This window comes from Asterias amurensis, chromosome 4 (genome assembly GCF_032118995.1).
Source record: "Asterias amurensis chromosome 4, ASM3211899v1".
Lineage (NCBI taxonomy): Eukaryota > Metazoa > Echinodermata > Asteroidea > Forcipulatida > Asteriidae > Asterias > Asterias amurensis.
This window is the reverse complement of record NC_092651.1, coordinates 6,261,936-6,277,152: the sequence shown is the minus strand read 5'-3', so window position 1 is coordinate 6,277,152 and position 15,217 is coordinate 6,261,936. Positions and strand designations below refer to the sequence as shown.

Below are 15,217 nucleotides of genomic sequence, written 5' to 3'. Positions count from 1 at the left end.
AGATTTACATTAAACTTTCCACAGTTTGAAGATAATGATAGTAGAAAGCGTACCTTAAAATATTACTTGCTGAGGTGCTGTAGTTTTCGAGAAATGAGTCAAACAATGTCATGAAAATGATTTTTGTCTTTTATTTGTATTTGTAGCAAAATACATTGTGCCGCCCAGCACAGATTTCCCCATGAATGAATCAAAATATTGTCCACTGTGCATTGATCTGAGACACAGCTAATGATAAGGAGTATCAAATGTCACAGAGAAAGAACAAAGTCAAAAGGCCATTCACCTTTTTGCATGGCCCCATGACATGAACAGTTCGGAAACTTTGCCCCTCCAGTTTGCTGATCCACTCGCCCTTGGTGGACCTCGAAGTAATTTGTTTTTTTTTGCCCACCACTGAAATTTGTCGACCCAAAACCCTGATCGAGACTATACAGGCATGCAACTCTTCCGCGTTTCCGCGGAATTCCGCGTTTTTAAAAATATGATTAGCGCTAAAAAAATACATTCCGCGGTTAGCGCGATCTTAAGATAAATTCAACAATGCATCGTAACGCATGGTCTGGCCTCTGCCCTCGGTACGCAATCCATTCTACTGCATGGTCAATATAAAAGCCCACAGCAAGCAATGCATACGTTTACACACTGCGTGCGGTCATTAATAGCCGTGTTTACGGTCGAAAAATCTGGAACAGTGGAACGCACCCCGTGGCGCGGGCGAGTTGTGTGCTAAACCAAGTTATTATACAGCCTTGAAATGAGTCTAAGGTCGTGTCTTCGTCTGGTCCCGCTATTTTGCAATAGTATACACGTGTTGTACATGTATGTGTGTGTGAGCATGGAGGAAGAAAGAGTTAGTTACCAAACGTACATGTATACTGTGTGCTTGTCTCACATTGCGTTACGAAACAGTCGCATCTTCAAACGTCCGTCAAAATGACATCCAAAAGAAATTATATTTTAGAGCGGGACCGAGTGGTACCTGGCCAAATTAAAGCCATAGATAAAGGAGTAAAAACTACCTGGAAGTGGTTCTGGTTGGGAAAAAAAAGACGTAGACGGTAAACTGCTCTCCGAAACCGTCCGGAAAGTGGACAAGCCAGGAATGGCATATTGTGTGGTGTGCAAGAGGGAGATTTAACGACGGCAAGCGGGGACAAGTGGCTCGCACCGACCATTGTAAGGTGGCAAAGCATCGGGAGTTGATTAAGTTGAGGAAAAGTAACTATTGTTTCCCAGGTAGTTATGAAATTTGCATAAAATTATTATTCCCCCCCCCCAAAAAAAAAAAAAAAAAACGATTTTGTTTTTTTTTTTTTTTTTTTTTTATTATTCTTTTTTTTTTTTGGGGGGGGATAATAATTTTATGCAAATTTCATAATTACCTGGACAACAATAGTTAGTTTTCCTCAACTTAATCAACTCCCAATGCTTTGCCACCTTCGAATTACGGTGCATACATAGGCAAGGTGTTTTTTCCATGTTATTTTAGTTGTATAAAACACTCCACTTTGTCTTACATGCTAACAATGAACCTAAGAGCATAAAAAACCTCAACACTTTTTAGGGTACCATTGTGGGTCTCGAAAAGTTTCCTCTTTTTTTTTCATCGGGCAGTTGCATGCCTGACTATACTAAAAGTTGTATGTCGACCCTTGCTCTTGTCTGACCCATTACTTTCACAACAAATTCTCTTCCTAACCATGACCCAGTCTAACAAAGAATTTGTTTCTATTTGTTACAGGAAACCATCAACACAGGTCCTTTTGTTATGCGTACAACCTGTAGACAATGCCGAGGGACTCGTACGTTAATTACTGTACCATGTATGACATGTAGAGGTGCAGGGACCACTATGCAACGCAAGAAAGTCACTGTGCCTGTACCAGCAGGTAGGTAGTCTTCTTTCAACTACGTCACTATTAGTGCTGGGCGAATAGTGAAATTTGGTATTCGGTTAACTGCTGGCCAACTATCAGAAATTAACCGGATACTCAAATATTTGTTTTGAGCGCCACGATTGCTAGAGGGCGCTGGACAGCTCGCCATGGCAGCTTCGCCGTCTAGTTTTATTCAACAGTCCTGGTTTTCACTCTTTCACGTTCTAAAAGCGTTCTGTAATTTTGCTCTGTATACAAATTGTTCATTAATATTATCAGTAAGTTTAATTATCTGTGTTGATTCTGTAGGTGTTGAGGATGGGCAGACAGTACGTATGCCAGTAGGTAACAGAGAGCTCTTCATAACATTTAAAGTAGCTCGTAGTGATACATTCAGGAGAGATGGTGCTGATGTACACTCAGATGTCACTATAAGCTTCACACAGGCAGCGCTTGGTGGCAGTCTAAAGATCAAAGGCATCTATGATAGTATCCATCTCAATGTAAGTTGACATGATCCCTCTCCATCCCCCCCCCAAATTGAAGAGGGAAATAGGCCCCTCTTCTGGTCACTCACAGGCCCCTCTTCTGGTCACACACAGTCCCGAGGGGGAATAGACGTACACTAGTTACCAAATTATGCCAGTCAATATGTGTTTTATAACACACCTCGGTCTTAAATGTGAAATAAGAACAGAAATCTGGAAAAGAAAGGAAGTTGTAGTTGCTGTTCACTGTTCACGTCAAGAGAGGGCGCTGTAACCAGGCTCTATTTTCAAAGACTAGTGCATGGCGGGTACTATTCCCGCAAAACATGCGCGCGCGATCATTAGACTATATTAGTTCACCCCCTGGGACCGTGTTTCAGCCAACCAGAATACAGAACAGGCAAGAGGTGTGTTATATAAATAAATAGTAAACTTGCGGGTACAACCATGTGTAAATCTCTTTTTGTGGGAGTGCTGGCTCTGATAAGAGCTGGTTTGGTCTTGACGTTTCATACAGTATACTCTGCTCATCTTCAGGAGACTGCTGGTGGTGGTTGAGCTTGATTGGTAGATACGTGCGCTATATAAGACTTTGATATTATTATTATTATTATTATTATTATTATTATTATTATTATTATTATTATTATTAGTGTCCAGTGCCTTTAATGGTTGTTTTTTGACATCATCTATTTGAATACTATACATGATGAGATGTATAATGTTGACATTGTTGATTTATATTATTACAGATACCAGCAGGTACACAGTCCCATACCCGGATACGTCTACCAAGTAAAGGCATCAGTAGAGTCAATGGTTATGGTTATGGTGATCACTACGTTCATATCAAAATTAAAGTTCCCATGTAAGTATATTAATCCTTCCCTCCTCCATTTCTTGCCAGCGATAATCTTTGAGTGGGTACAATGGTTATATAAAGGTTGACCATTTGGACTCGAACCCAGGCTGGTCGACCATTGGTTGACTGGTCGACCATTGGTTGACTGGTCGACCATTGGTTTACTGGTCGACCATTGGTTGACTGGTCGACCATTGGTTGACTGGTCGACCATTGGTTGACTGGTCGACCATTGGTTGACTGGTCGACCATTGGTTGACTGGTCGACCATTGGTTGACTGGTCGACCATTGGTTGACTGGTCGACCATTGGTTTACTGGTCGACCATTGGTTGACTGGTCGACCATTGTTTGACTGGTCGACCATTGGTTGACTACTGTGGTGTGGTCGACCATTTGGAACCAGCCTCGAGACCAAGGTTTCTTTACTGGTCCCAACAGCATGTGCCATTCTAACCAGAACCAGCGACACTATAGCGAAAAAGCGGAAGGTTGACTCAACTTCAAAATGAGTCGTTCGAGTGAGTCCGTCACTGCGCATGTACGTTGCTTGTCAGTTGTCAACCACAGGTCGACTAAATGTACATGTTGTGTACCCCCTCAAAACTCTATGAAAGGAGTGAGGGATGTAGGCTTTCAATGGTGTATCTTTGATATTACACACTCTGGCCCACTATTTCAGTCAATCATACGGAGTTAGAGGGCAAGTTTATTGCATGCAGTAAAGAATCTTACACCAGTTTCAGACGCGTTCCAGAGTCGCACCAAACCAAATTCTGAATTAAGTCCATGAAAAGTTTGATGTCTGAAACAGGAGCGACTGGACATGAATTCAAAAGATCGACTGTTGCAGTCGTGGGGAACGACTCTGGAGCGCCTTGGTTTCAGACGTTGGTCTTGTCATGAGCCAAGCCAATGCCAATGTTATGTTAAGTTGGCCTGTCTGAAACCAAACTTTATTACGGTTGACCTAGAGCCGCTGCTAATCTATTTGGTTCAGCGCGATGTAAGACTGTAAATCCCGGTTCATACTTCCTGCGAATGCGATACGAATGTTGACGTCACAAATTCGCAACGAAAAATTTGCAGCAGTTGAACTCCACTCAACTCACTTGAGAATATCGCTGCGAAAGGAGGGTTGTGACGTCACACTCACGTCAAATTCGCTTTGCATTCGCATGAAGTATGAACCTGGCTTTAAAGTTTATTTTGGACAGAGAGTTGCCAAGTCTCTCCTGTAGGTTAAGGTGATGTTCCATTTGGTTCTCGTCCAATCAGGTCTGGTTATTTTAGAAAGGCGAATCTTCTTAAAGCCTCTACTCTCAGTCAGCCATCTAAATAATAACCACAATTAATGGTTGTATTTTTAATTATGACCTCAAGACAAGTTACCCTAGACTGCTATCCATGTTGTTTCACATGTTTGTTTGCAGGATCCCATGATCAAATACAATAATTGTCGCTTGATTTAATTCACAAGACACTATTGTTAATTACTCCAAATAATTGTTAGCATCAAAACTAGCAATGGAGAGCTGTTGTTAGTATAAAACATTGTGAGGAACAGAATTTATCACTCAAATATTAAAGACTTCAGGTCTTGTATTAATTCTTGTTTGTATTTTGTTCATTTCTTTTCTCAGTAAATTAACCAATAAGCAGAGGGCGGTATTATTAGCATTTGCTGAAGAGGAGACTGGAGTGTCCGGAGCTGTAGATGGGACAACCAAGACAAGCGATGGTGAGTAACCACAAGCAATCACCAAACTCTGTAGTAATAGCTACACACAAATATTTTGCCACATTATTTTCTAAAACAAATGGCAAACCTTTCAATAGATGTGTTCTTCTCTCAACACATAGGGTGTTATGGCCGAGTGCTTAAAGACATTGGACACCTTTGGTAATTGTCAAAGACCAGTCTTCTCACTTGGTGTATCTCAACATACGCATAAAATAACAAACCTGTGAAAATTTGAACTCAATACGTCGTCGAAGTTGCGAGATAATAAAGGAAGAAAAAACACCCTTGTCACTCGAAGTTGTGTGCTTTCAGATGCTTGATTTCGAGACCACAAAATCTAATTCTGAGGTCTCAAAATCAAATTCATGGAAAATTACTTCTTTTTCAAAAACTATGTTCCTTTAGAGGGAGCCAATTCTCACAAAGTTTTAAACTATCAACCTCTCGCCATTACTCGTTACCAAGTAAGGTTCTATGCCATTAATTATTTTTTGAATACTTACAAATAGTGTCCACTGCCTTTAAGAGCATCAAATTCAAGTTCTGGTGGTGAAGTCAGTGGGGTGTAGGTTAGAATTCCGGTCATGACACTTGTGTCCTTGGGCAAGATGCTTTCAGGTTTCTCCACACGCGGTTTTGGATGGGCGCTTTACATTAGTACCCTGGTCATTCGGCCATTAACATTCCTTTAATCTTGCTCAGCACCCTTGGGAGTAAACAACCCTGAGCTGCCTGTAAGGCGCTTGTGGCTTTTTCATACACAATATCAACCTCTACCCTGGCAGGTACCCATTCATACCCCTGGGTGGAGAGAAGCAATTATGGTAAAGCATTCTGCTCAAGGACACAAGTGGGATTCGAAACCCACAGTCTGATATCTTAACCACCAGAACTTGAATTTGATTCTTTTAACCACTCGGCCATGACACCCTTAAAATATTTCATATGTTAATCAAACAGCATACATTTAAACCAGTTAAATAGTTGTAGTGATGGTGCGTAGTGGTCGAGCGGAAAAGAGCACCAAACTCAAGCTCTGGTGTTTCTGTTTAGCGGAGTGTGGGTTTGAATCCCAGGTGTGACACCGGTGTCCTTTAGTAAGACACTTTACCATTATTGCTGCAACCTTCGGATGGGACGTAAAGCCGTTGGTCCTGTGTATTGTGTAACGCACTTTTTCCTGGTTTGATTGGCAGCATATTGCGCCACAGCACCTTGTTAACCATCACATAGTACTATTAAGGAATAGGTCTCATACTTCAAAACATAGCTCCACATACCTTTCAGGACAAAATACTAAGCGCTTTGATACGCCACTAGGGGTGTGATAAAGCGCTGAGAACCGAGTATTATTATTATTAGTGGTTGTACTTTGTAGCACTCCTTAATTATAATAATTGTGGCTTCTTATATAGCGCAAATGTCAGTGACGCTCTGACGCACTGGCGCTGTAACACAGTATTTCCTGCCAGATGTGGGACTACGTTTTAGTAACGTGACCTAATTTTGATAGCACCATGTAATGTTTTACAGGGTGCTGTGGTGCAATTTGCTGCCGATCGGACCAGGAACACCGGGGCGAACCCCCTCTCTTTTCATTAAGTGCACTGGGTTCTTTTACATGCATTACACAACACATGGGACCAACGGCTTTACGTCCCATCTGAAGGATGAAGCAATGGTAACTTGTCTTGCTTAAGGACACAAGTGTCACGGCTGGGGATTCGAACCCACACTCTGCTGATCAGAAACACCACAGTTTGAATTCTGTGCTCTTAACCGCTCGGCCATGACACTTCCAGGCCTCGTATACTTCAATACTAGCTCCACTTATCTTGCAGGAAATAATACTGAGGGCTTCAATAGGCCCCTAGTGGTGTGATAAAACGCTAAGAACCGAGTATTATTATTATTAGAACCTAGTGATAAGAACCCAGTATTATTATTATTAGTGGTTGCACTTTGTAGCACTTCTTGCTATTTGTCTTTTCATATTATATAGAACCAGATGATACAATATCAGACGAAGAGAAAGATAAAGAACCTGGTTTCTTCAGAAGACTCGTTGAGCGTGTTCGGGGTTATTAACGTTGAATCATTACTGACTAGAATGAAAACAGGCTTAGCAGGTAGGCAAATGACTTGTTTCAATAATAATGTTCAACATTAATACTCACAATCATACAGGCTCCAATTTCATGGCTCTGCTTACAGTAAGCAAAGAATGCTTGCGGAAGCAGGGAATTCCGTGCTTACTTATACTCCAAGCGAATTTCACGGGTTAGTGGGGAATTGTGGCTTGTGCGCGTGCGTACTCCACATTACTAGGCATTCCACGCTTACACAGCTAGCCGCTTGCACGTAAGCAGAGAAGAGTGATCGTAAGCGCAGAATTTGGCGATAAGCAGAGCTATGAATTGGGGCCCTAGTCGTTTGTGGTTGTGTGTCAAATTTTAAAATAATTTACCAAAAAAAGAAATTGTACTTCTGGCATGTGTTGCTGTGTAATTTACAAGTCATTTGCCTACTGATCAAATGAATGGAAACCTGAGAATGCATTTTTTAAAACGTTATAAAGTGAAAACAAAGTTGCATGTAGCTCGGTGTTCTCCCTTAAAGGGACTGTACACTATTGGTAATTGTAAAAGACCAGTCTTCTCTGACTTTCTGTGTCCCATCATCAGCATAAAATAACAAGCCTGTGAAAATTTGGGCTCAATTGGTCTTCGAAGTTGCGAGAAAATGATGAAAGAAAAAAACACCCTTGTTGGACGAAATTATGTGCTTTCAGATCTAGGAATAAAAGACTTCTAGCTAGAAGTCTTTTAATATTTTAGTGAGAAATTACTTGTATATATTTGGTTTGCGGTAATACCATGTGTGTATCTACTTGCCAGGTAGAGTTGTTCTTAGGGAACTGTCTTGCTTTATTCTACTGCCGAAAGAAATTACTTCTTTCTCAAAAACTACATTACTTCAGAGGGAGTCGTTTCCCACAATGTTTTATACTATTAATAGCTCTCCAAAGTCAGTTTTTAAGTTAATGTTTGTTTTGAGTAATTACCAAACGTGTACCTTCCCTTTAACAGTGGTCCGCTAGCCAAACTCTAGTTAAAACACCTAAGGACCTAAGTGTTAAAAGCATATTTTGTTAAAATATTGACTAGTGAAAAAGCTTACTGGTCATGCGGTCTATTTACTGAACAAGTATAGGGCAACACTATTAGTAATTACTCAAAATAATTATTAGCATAAAACCTTTCTTGATTACGAGTAATGGGGAGAGGTTGATGGTATAAATCGTTGTGAGAAACGGCTCCCTCTGAAGTGCCATAGTTTTTGAGAAAGAAGTAAATTTCCACGAATTTGATTTCGAGACCTCAGATTTAGAACTTGAGGTCTCGAAATCAACCATCTAAACGCACACAACTTCGTGTGACAAGGGTGTTTTTTTCTTTCATTATTATCTCGCAAGTTCGACAACCGATTGAGCTCAAATTTTCACAGGTTTGTTATTTTTAAAGTGTCCACTGCCTTTAATACTTGAACTAGGTCCTCAAATGCCCCCACGTGACATGCTCTCCACCAATAGGAATAGCCAAACTGTCTGGGGTATTTATGAGTAAGCTTTATATGAACACTGTTGACTTCAAATCTATATTATTCTTATTTCTGATGCAGGAGCCAAGATAGCTACATTGGATCCAGATGGTCTCGTCAGTCAGCTACGCGCAGCGTTACACACCAAGATGGTGAGTTCAGAAATACCAACACACAAAGTAGCTAACGATATTAATGAGACTGAAAAGGACACCAAGAGGAAATCATCCAAATCATAACATTCTTATTAATCAATAAATAGATTCACATCATGCATTAGACTGGGCCCAATTTCAGGGCTCTGCTTACTGCCGAATTCTGCGCTTAGGCTCACCATTATCCGCTTACGTGCAAGCGCCGACTTTCTGCGCTAGCTGTGTAAGCGTAGAATGCCTAGTAACGTTGAGCTGCGCTATCTGTGTAAGTGTAGATAGAATGCCTAGTAACGTGGAGTACGCACGCGCACACAGCAAAATTCCCCGCTAACCCGTGAAATACGCTTGATGTAAGCACAGAATTCCCTGCTTCCGTAAGCACGATTCTTTGCTTACTGCAGGCATACAACTTTTTCTCGGATCAGCTGATTTCCTCTTTTTTTAATCTCAGTTTTACCATTCAAATTTGAAAAATACTATACAAAATCATTGAAATTTTTTAATTTCCTCTTTTTTGGTGAAGTTACAGTTGCCTGTGTGTTACTGTAAGCAGAGCCATGAATTTGGGCCCTAGTCCCCTGTCTTTACCCCCAGTGATTTCATTGGATACAATGATTTCATTAGATAAACGTGCAGTGACCTAGCTTTCCATATCTGTGTTTTGATTCGTCCGAGGTGATATGGGTGCAGCTGACAATCATCCATTTGGACCAATCAAAACACAGATATGGAAAGCTTACTTTCGATCATCTGGGCCCAATTTCAAAAAATTTTGCTTTTTGCCGTGATAAAAACAGGATTACCAACCAAATTTCCATGTGATTTTCAGGATAAGCATACAACAGCTGAATACTTGTAACAAGCAATATGCAACTAACAGAAATTTGGTTGGTAATCCTGTTTTTATTAAGGAAGATATTTCATGCTAAGCAGAATTTTTGTGCTTAGCAGCTCTATGAATCTGGGCTTTGCATGTATGTGTGTTATGCACAGTAACATGTACTTGCAAGTAATGTTGGTTTGTAGGATTCGACCGTGTGTGAAATGAATGTAGGTGAAAGGTGATTATGGACTGGGATTGACCTAGGCTAGCGGCCATTCTCTGGCGTTATTCACGAGCCTCGAAGTGTGACGTCAGATGTTCAGGCTAATTGTGCATTAAGATACATGTAGGAAGATTGAGAAGTTAAAGACAGTGGACACTATTGGTAATTGTCAAAGACCAGTCTTCTCTCTTGGTGTATCTCATTATATGCATAAAATAACAAACCTGTGAAAGTTTGAGCTCAACGGTTGTCGAACTTGCGAGATAATAATGAAAGAAAAAAAACACCCTTGTCACACGAAGTTGTGTGCGTTTAGATGGTTGATTTCGAGACCTCAATTTCTAAACTTGAGGTCTCAAAATCAAATTCGTGGAAAATTACTTCTTTCTCGAAAACTATGGCACTTCAGAGGGAGCCGTTTCTCACAATGTTTTACACCATCAACCATTACTCCTCACTAAGAAAGGTTTTATGCTAACAGTTATTCTGAGAAACTACCAATAGTGTCCACTGCCTTTAAGGTATAAGGCAGGCTATAATTAAAATGGTGCAAATACAACCAACCCATAGAACTAGAACCCGGAACTAGAACGCCGAGTCCGGCCGCCCTCTGTGTCGTCTGTGGACGCGGTGTATCGATACCCACGATACGCGTGTATGGCAAAATGATCATCGCAGGACACGCATGTATGGCAAAATTATCATCACGTGACATGCGTGTATGGCAAATAATGGCAAGATGTCAGCGCACATAGACCGTTTCTAGTGTGTTCATTGGTCAATGATGACGTCATTGTATGGCTAAATATTTTGCCATACATGCGAAACAAAAATGGCGCATGCGCGTCCATAAAAATGGTCTCACAACGAAACCACACGCACAATGAGACACTCAGCGTTCTGCGGGTTCTGGTTCTATGAACCAACCCAAGATTTTCCGGTAATTTTATTAACATAAATTCTTCCATAAGAAATCAATCTTTGCTATCAAATAAATTCATAAAGATTGCTTCTTTTAAGTGACATTTCTATATTTAATGTAAATATGGAATTTAGAGATGATATTGTAAGGAAAGTTTCATTTCGTTTCTTTCCATTGATCTATGAAACATGGAATGATGAGTCAATGTGTGATCAATCTGATTGATAATGATATTCTGGAGTCCAGTGCATGTAAACTTTGTTGACTGTTCAAAATGGCGGATTCAGACAAAATGTCCTTGGGTGCGTTCCACTTGCGCAAATGTTGCCAACGTTTACGCACGATCGCCAACAATTTTAAGTGGAACAAGTTGTGTGCTGCCGACATTGCTGAACGATAGCAATTATGAGGTGTTTGTGGTGGTTTTATAATGGCGGACAACAATACGATAAGCAGACGATGTTAATTTCTTGTCACGAACGTAATTTTAGTGTGTTTTTTGTTGTTGATAACGTATTCAGGTCGTGTTGAAATAAATTAGTTGAGGTCACGATGTACAGAAGAAGAGGACCTTCAATACAGCAATAATAATTATAATATTGAAGTCTTATATAGCGCACGTATCTACCAAACAAGGTACTCAAGGCGCTGAGTATATACAAACTTTCAGAAAGATTGGCTATTGCAGTGATGAATTCTGACACCCAATTATTTAACACTTGATATTGGGTTTACAAGGAGCTACGGCGCATTCAGAAGCCACAGCCAGGAACACCTAACATTACAAACAATATGTACGTAGTGTCGCCATCTTTATTATAAAGTGTCGCCATATTGACATCACGAAGTGCGCAACCAATCGTTCCAATGCATTTGTGCAAACGGTTGTGATTCTTTTGCTCGTTTGGAATGCACCCCTGGTCTTTGAGTGCACAACTTCACAAAGGCTTGAATTGATGAAAGTAAAGCTAGTTGATAAAAATAGGACAATGTTTGCTCTCTGGAAATCATTTGAAACAGTCATAAATCAGCTGTAGAGAATTGTTATTGTATAGACATGCATCATATCATTGCATGCAGTTTGCCTCCCAAAATGGCCAAGGTTTGCCTCCCAAAATGGCCGACAAAAATGGGCAGAGTGTAGTTGTATGGGAGGTCAGTGCATGTGGTCAATATGTGCTTCAGTCCCATTTATGGGCATACTCGTACAGAAAGTGTTGTTTAATTTTTTCCCACCTCTAACATTATTATTATTTCTATTATTTTGATGGGTTTTTTCAAAAGAGATTGTGGGAAATAATGGGCACATACAGTGTTTTTGTTTACGCTATTTCAAACTAAAATATTGCAGGGATGTTATTTCTCTGTTATTAACCAAAAATCCAAGGTGTTTTTTTTCAACCCCCAGCCCCCAACAAAATTTATCTAAGAAATAGTTTATCACTTAAAGATAAAACAATATGGAACACCCCCCTGATTGGCTTTCAAACCAAAGATAAATGTTAGTAAGCAGGCTGCGCTTTCATGCTTACAAGCTTTCACTCACACTTTGACGCCTTGCGCTCATACATGTAGTTAAGGGGTTTTTTTCCAACAACCTATTACATCTCTGGTGTTGTTTTCTTTTGATAAAATCTTGCAGTTTAAAATGATTCCACAAGTCTCTAAATTTATATCTTAGTTTTTTAATTCTGTTTTTGTTTTAATTTTAATAGGAGACTTTTAATGTCGAACCCCAGTAATCAAGACGGTACAGTTATTTTATCAAATATTTTTAAATTATCTAGACTGGTTATTGTTAGCGCTTCGTAAGTGTACCAATAAAAGCAAAATGTACTTGAATAACAGTATTCATCAATATTGATTGTTAATTAGTGAGAAATCATTGATCTTTGATCTCGCCATTGTCTCACCACAGCTCTCAAGGTTGTAATTGCTGAGCGTAACAGATGTTCGAGCTAATGCTTGTGATTTTTCTCACATTGTGTGATCTATGTAAGGGTCGTAAATGCCACTAGCCCGGGACAACCAGTTTTACAACCGGGCTAGTCATTTTTCAAGTTTGATAGCCTGGCGGAATAGTGGCAAAATAAAGCAAAAATCAACATCACAGACAATAATGAATTGTGCTGATGGTATTGTAAAATGATGACCAATGTCTCCTTGTGAAACGGCACCCTATGGTGAAATTGTAAATTTCTACTGGAGCATTTCAAGGGCACCAAGGCAATGACCAGGGCATTGAGGCAATCGCCTTCTTGCCTCCGTGAAGTATCAGGCCTGTGCTATATTGTTTCCGTATTTCACTTGCACTAGTGTGATAACTAGTATTATCTTCAAGTACGCGCTAATCCTCCAATCAGATTGGCAGAATGGAGTGGTGATAAAAACCTATATTGCACGGCTAATATCACTACCATGCGTCTTGTGTGTTCTATGTCACGCGCCAAGTTTGCTTGAAGAAATACGGAAAATATAGCGCATCTGCGTCCCATCGGCCTCGTTGGATATGGGACGCAGAGCGCTATATTTTTCCGTATTCCACTCGCGCTTGTGTGATAACTAGTAATATTTCATGTTAAGTCTGAATGTAACCAGCTTTCTCGCTGGAGGCTTTGATGCAACTGATGTGATTCCTAACTGCATATAACACAAATAGAGCTGTACAAATTCTGTGGAATAAATTGTTATGATTACAAACTACATAAACCTTGTACCTGTAATGGTTTTCCTACTGAAAGGTTGTACTTTAATTTTATGTGTTATTGTGGGGTTGTCGTGGCCGAGCGGATAAGAGCACGAGACTCAAGTTCTGGGTCATTGGGATGTGGGTTCGAATCCTGGTCGTGGCGCTTGTGTCCTTGAGCAAGATACTTAACAACTGCGTCTCTCCACCATGGTGTAGAATGGATACCTTAGAAGGCAGAGATGGTTTATGTAAATGATTAGCTTGGAGCGCGGTAACTCACAGCACCAGCTGTATACTCCCAAGGGAGCTGAGATGGTTTGAGGAATGAAATATCTGGCGCGGTGAACATGGGTCATATTATCAGAAGAGCTTTGATACGCCCTTCATTAAAGTGCTATATAAAAATCAATTATTATCAATAATTTCCAAATACTCTCAAAGTATGTATGTAGTTTACTGCTGCGATACATGGCACTCCAAAATAAATATAGGAGTCCTATATTGATAAATATAGGATGCTTGGGATACTTTACAGCGAGCTTTCCTGTGACACTACAGCAGTCTTTAACGTCATATAAGCACTACGTATTGATTAATACAAGGTCTAAAACGTGGTCATCATGCACAGACTTTCATACCATAGCAAGGCACTATACACACAAACATACTGAACATGATATACATGTGTGCAAATGTATTGTTTATTGATTATATGAAAGAAACAATTTACAACTAATAGTTTACATTCATGAGCAAATGAACCCATTGGATTTAACATGAAGTAACAGCTTGTAGGTCTGTGTGATATTAAATCATGCCAGTCTTAGTACTGTTTATTGAGTGTAACACTACAGTGACTGATTATACCATGTGCTTCTGATCAGCTTAAGTACTGTATTGTATCAGAATTGTTCAAATACAAATACCAGTTGTGGATATGAAGCCATTGGACACTTTCTGTAAACGGTATTTTCCAAATGCCCACACTTCATGTATCACAACTTATATATAAGTTCATTGTTTACCCCCTGCTTTTTTACCCCCCCCCCCTTTTCGTCCCCCTATTCATTGTTTACCCCCTGCTTTGTTCTGTATGCTTTCTAACCCCATTCATGTATTTCCATTTCACTGCTTATGTTTCACTTAGTTGCCTGTTCATGTTTGTTGTGTTGTCATTTAGCCTTCGAGAAAGACTCTACTAGGGTCGAAACGTCAGGCCATTAACTATTTTTTGGAACATATATATAAAATAACAAAAATTTAGGCTCAATCAGTCGTCGAAGTTGGGAGAAAATAACCGGAAAACCCACCCTTGTTTCTGCACGTTTCACCGTGTCATGACGTGTGTTTACTATAAATCCGTAATTCTCAATGTCGAGAATTGATATTGTTTTAATGTTTTCTCAAAAAGCAAAGCATTTTATGGAATAATATTTCAAGAGAAATCTTTTACCATTGCCTTCTGTAAACCCTGGAAGTTATTTGTAAATCTGTGAACTTTTTTTTTTTTCTGTTCCGAAAGTGTATAATGGCTTTAAAGGCAGTGGACACTATTGGTAATTAGGCCTACTCCAAATAATTATTAACCTTAAACCTTACTTGGTAACGAACAATGGAGAGCTGTTGATAGTATAATACATTGTGAGAAACGGCTCCCTCCGAACATAGAGCAATGCTCTGAAGTAACAGAGTTTTTGAGAAAGAAGGTAATTTCTCACTCAAAATAACAAACTTCAGCTGAAGTCTTTATTTATGCATATGAAAGCAGACAAAGTATTGAAACAAGGGTGTTTTTCTCTCATTATTCTCTTGCAACTTCAGTGACCAATTGA

At 39.8% G+C, this 15,217-nt stretch overlaps 1 protein-coding gene across 3 annotated transcripts in view; it reads left to right on the top strand.

The window, feature by feature from the left end:
* LOC139936686 (dnaJ homolog subfamily A member 3, mitochondrial-like) overlaps nt 1–15,217 on the top strand; it is a 51,700-nt gene that overhangs the window by 13,561 nt on the left and 22,922 nt on the right. The window contains exons 6-11 of one of the 3 annotated variants that reach the window (XM_071931555.1): nt 1,745–1,892; nt 2,190–2,383; nt 3,121–3,236; nt 4,873–4,970; nt 6,976–7,102; nt 8,655–8,786. In XM_071931555.1, coding sequence (XP_071787656.1) covers nt 1,745–1,892; nt 2,190–2,383; nt 3,121–3,236; nt 4,873–4,970; nt 6,976–7,061 — 642 coding nt within the window. In that variant the 3' untranslated portion in view covers nt 7,062–7,102; nt 8,655–8,786. Of the gene's footprint in view, nt 1–1,744; nt 1,893–2,189; nt 2,384–3,120; nt 3,237–4,872; nt 4,971–6,975; nt 7,103–8,654; nt 13,698–15,217 lie in introns of those variants that run through there. The other 2 variants (XM_071931554.1, XM_071931553.1) reach the window with 2 other exon arrangements.